Below are 4,231 nucleotides of genomic sequence, written 5' to 3' on the forward strand. Positions count from 1 at the left end.
TGAAGTTACATCAGAGGATGAAATAGAAAGGTAACCTATTCAGGGTTGGTCTGCAATATGGGTGATATTTTTAGTTTATGTGAAGATGCAAATAAGGATGCTTGCCATGAAGTGCCTATTACACAAGGTTATAAGAGTTTAAGTTGTCTACGGGTATGCGAACAATATCTAGAGCATGATGTTACAAGTTAATTGTATCAGTTAATGAGCATCTATATACTATAGATTGGAAGGGTATACATGTGATGACTTGAAGCAAGATGAGGATTCTAACTCTATCCCAAAGATAGAGTTATGTGATAGGGATGATGTTTTCATTTTTTATTTGATTATTGAAGACAATGCTAATGAAAGTGTTAATTCAGAGGGGTCCAAGATGATTGGCACCCTTTAATTGCTCTTGTAGAGGATTACAAGCAAAGGGGCAAAGGTATTTGCCAAAGGCGAGAGGATTGAAGAGAGGTTTACCATACATATGCATGAGGGTTGTATATATATATATATATATATATAGGATGACTCCATAATCAATGGATTCTATGCCATCCAAAAACATGATTGCCCACCACCCTGTTGAGGCCCTACTACGTGGAGGCTACGTTAGCTCTGAACTCAGAACGGGTGAGACACGTAGCCAATCGTGCACATAGTGGTGTAGGCGGAAGGGTAAAAGTCACAAAAGTGACTGCCCTTTCGCCGAAATGCTCAACACTCTTTGGTCTAGAGGGATTGTTCTATTTCAAACACACTACACAAAGGTGTTGGGTTCAATTCGCTGATACTTCAGAACGGGTGAGACACGTAGCCAATCGTGCACACAGCAGTGTAGGCGGAAGGATAAAAGTCACAAAATTGACTATCCTTTCGTCGAAACGCACAACACTCTTTGCTCTAGAGCGATTGTTCTATTTCAAACACACTACACACAATGCAAGCAGGCTCTGACCCCCTCATGTAAGCCATTTTCTTGCCAGCTTGCCCACCTGAGACTTTTTAAATCCATGTTTACCCTTTTTTTGCTTGCGTAAACGACAAAAGTCACCCAAAAAATGTGCTCGACTTTTCCTCAACATTCCATACTCCTTGATCCCACCGCTGGAAGTTTTTTTTTAAGCCCTTGTTTACTTTTTTTGGCTCGCGCAAACGGCAAGAATCACCCCCCACAGTTGTGGTACATATTGCTAAGAAGCATGGGTACAGTACTACAGTGCAGCTTGCAAGTTGCCAAGTGGCTACGGATATGAGCTTTTGGGCATTGTGATATGATGATGATGGCATGTGCCCACTGCCTATCATAGCTTTTGCGGGTAAACGGACCTCGTGCCCAAAAGGGTAATGACAGGTTGATCCGATTTTGCTATATGGGATTTTGAGAATCTGACGAAGAACCGTGACAGATTGACAATGCCGCTCATGGCTCGCATCTTGCTTCTTCAATCTTCATTGATTCTGAGAGGCAAAGCGCCGAGCTATGGCGTCCTCCTCGCCTAGCCCCCTCTTGCCAGGCTTGCCTGATGACCTCGGCCTTCTCTGCTTAGCCAGAGTCCCCTCCCTCTCCCTCCTCTGGCGCGTCTCCCCTTCCTGGCAAGCACTGTGGCTTTATACCCTGCTTCACGACTCCTCCATCGCCCCTGACCCCACAGATCCTGCATCTGCATCTGCTGGGAATGGACCGTCTGCATTCTCATGGCATGCATTCGACCCCATCACCAATCGGTGGCACAGGCTTCCCCCGTTTCCTCACCTTGTCGAATTTCAGCTCACAAGCCCGAGCTTCATCGGTCACCTCCATTCTGTGCAATGTGCTAGCTCTCATGACAAGCTCTTCATGGTGGCTGGATCTCGCCACGGGAATGACCACACCGCAGAAAGAATTAGCTCAGGATTCTGTTCTGATCGGCGGCCTCTTGAGCCTGCTCTTGAATCTCCACTCATATTCGACACCCAGACTCGCGTATGGACAGAAGGTGCGCCATTTCGTGTGCCTAGGAAGTGGTGTACATGTGGCACAGCATCAGGGAAGCTGATTGTCGCGAGCGGGTGCGGCAAGGATTGGGATGTGACAGTGTCGAAATCAGCAGAGATGTATGACCCTGAGAACAGGAAGTGGGTTACATTAGACCATTTGAAATCTTCGAAGTTCAGTGGAGAGGCAATTAGTGCAGTTAACTATGAAGGGAGGCTACACATGGTCAGTGGAAAGGGGGTGTTTTGGAAAGTGGGTGTGATATTCGATCCGAAAACAGGAAGGTGGTTGGACATGCCACTCGGTATGCGGAAGGGCTGGAATGGACCGTGTGTAGTTCTTGATGGAAAGCTGCTTGTCCTCGAGGATGTCACAGGGAGGCTTAAAGCATATAACCATAATGAAGACAATTGGAGCACTCTGATGAGAGATGACATGCTTAAGAATATGGAGCAGCTTACTGCTGGCGGTCCGGGAAAGCTCTGCGGCATTGTGAGAGCTCCTCATGGTAGCTCACCGCTTATCCGAGATGTCATACACATTGTCGACATAAGCAATACACCAAGTGTGAAGGTCTTGAACCCACCTTTTGGCCAGGTTGTGGCATTACAGGTTCTCTCTCGGACATCTCTGCAGGCAGACAATGAATTCAAATGAATTGAGGCATTGAAGTCATTTTGTAGAGCTCATACATGTGCCCATACCAATTACCGCTCTGGGATTTATGTGCCAAAGGATATGTGAAGGTCTTCCTGTGATCCTCCCCCCTTTTCACCGGTTCCATGGATGTAGTTTATCTTGGTCAATGTTTTTCCTTTGTAAAATGCACATGTATAGATGACCCCATGTTCATGTCTGAGTACGTGATGTCGATAGTGGCCCTCAAGAGTGCTGGTTCAGCTGCTTGGTTTCCCCTTCTATCCAGAAGTCATTTGTAAGGCTATGGAAGGGTGTTCTTGATTGTCCTTATTGGGAATTTGCCCTTGTAAAGAACTCACACACGCATACGCATTTTGAGAGAGAGAGAGAGAGAGTGAGAGTGGTGTATGTGCAGAAAAAGAAAAGGAATGGAAGCTCCATAGCATAAAATCTGGATAAGGTTCTTTTTAACTCGATGACTCTGCATGACAATAAAATGGGCTGTATAAAACTACTATGCAAACCAGAAAAAACATTTTTCTGCGAGATCATACCATGAGCATGAGTGGTAAATGTCGCTAGAAAATATTCCACAAGACTAGCTGATAGTATTATTTATCATGGATGTGGAAACAAGAAAGAGTCCATGAGCAGAAGAGGTGCAAATCCTAGACTCCCTCCACATCAAAAGTTTTGTCATTCTTATGGTTACTAATAATATCTAGGACTGTCATCCTATTAAAAACCAGATGCAGAATTTCAGAGGTCTCTGAAAGCACCTGCCTCTTAGACAAGTTAAAGCGTCTTTTAAGAGTCAAATTGATTACATGAAGCATGCAATCTACCAGTCTCTACTTTGGAGGTGAAAGGAAACACTGTGTTAAGATTGCATGCTAAACCATCTGAGATCATTGGTTTGCATGCTTAGATCCGTTGCTCTCTTGATCAGTGTGTGATTGTTATATGCTCAACTTTTGCACTTCCTCATTCATCTATTGTGTTACCCTTCCATCTTCCCACATGCATTGGGATCGCATGTTTCTTACTGACGGTTTCCCTTATGGTGACAGTTTCCCTTATGGGAAAGAGGTCCTCTTTCCCTGGTTTTTCCCATAGTTTTCAACATCATAAGCTTTTGCAGGCTCGGCACCGTGCACCTAGCTAGGTATGATTGGGGGCAGGGGGTTGCCGCCCCCCCTAGCCGGCAACCCCCTGCCCCCGGGCCGGCAACCCCTTGCCCCCAACCGCACCTAGCTAGGCGCGTGATGCTCGCCCGTAGAACCTCACGATGTTGTCATAATTCACAATGTCGGAATAATTGTGGGAAGGTGTTGAAAGCTTCTGGTGTTAAGAACGAGGTAGCATCTTGTTGGTTTCCAATTATTTTTTAATAATTCTTATGTTCAAATTGTTACAACGGTTACTCATAATAACCTTTTACAGGCGCTAATTTTAGTCTCTAAGACATGCATGGCCTGGCTATCAAGGAACTAGTTCATGTGCTACATCAATTTTCTATGAAAGCCTCAAGGCAAAGAATCTCTTGTTTAATTATATTAGGCATATCTTCAACAAAATAAAAGAATATCCAATATAACTATTTTCTTTGGGTTTCTAAATCTTTCT

General features: G+C 44.7%; 1 protein-coding gene across 1 annotated transcript; it reads left to right on the forward strand.

Moving 5' to 3' along the window:
* The first annotated feature begins 1,337 nt into the window (after positions 1-1,337).
* Positions 1,338-2,973, forward strand: LOC147429230 (F-box/kelch-repeat protein SKIP25-like). Its single transcript, XM_086495191.1, has one exon. The coding sequence runs from the start codon at positions 1,472-1,474 to the stop codon at positions 2,621-2,623; it is 1,152 nt and encodes a 383-aa protein (XP_086351317.1). The 5' UTR covers positions 1,338-1,471; the 3' UTR covers positions 2,624-2,973.
* Positions 2,974-4,231: the final 1,258 nt, after the last annotated feature.

This window comes from Adiantum capillus-veneris, chromosome 22, assembly GCF_014529385.1.
Source record: "Adiantum capillus-veneris isolate H3 chromosome 22, ASM1452938v2, whole genome shotgun sequence".
Taxonomy (NCBI): domain Eukaryota; kingdom Viridiplantae; phylum Streptophyta; class Polypodiopsida; order Polypodiales; family Pteridaceae; genus Adiantum; species Adiantum capillus-veneris.

What these genes read in the sequence shown, in the direction of transcription:
- LOC147429230 (XM_086495191.1), top strand. Translation starts at nt 1,472, where the DNA reads ATGGCGTCCTCCTCGCCTAGCCCCCTCTTGCCAGGCTTGCCTGATGAC.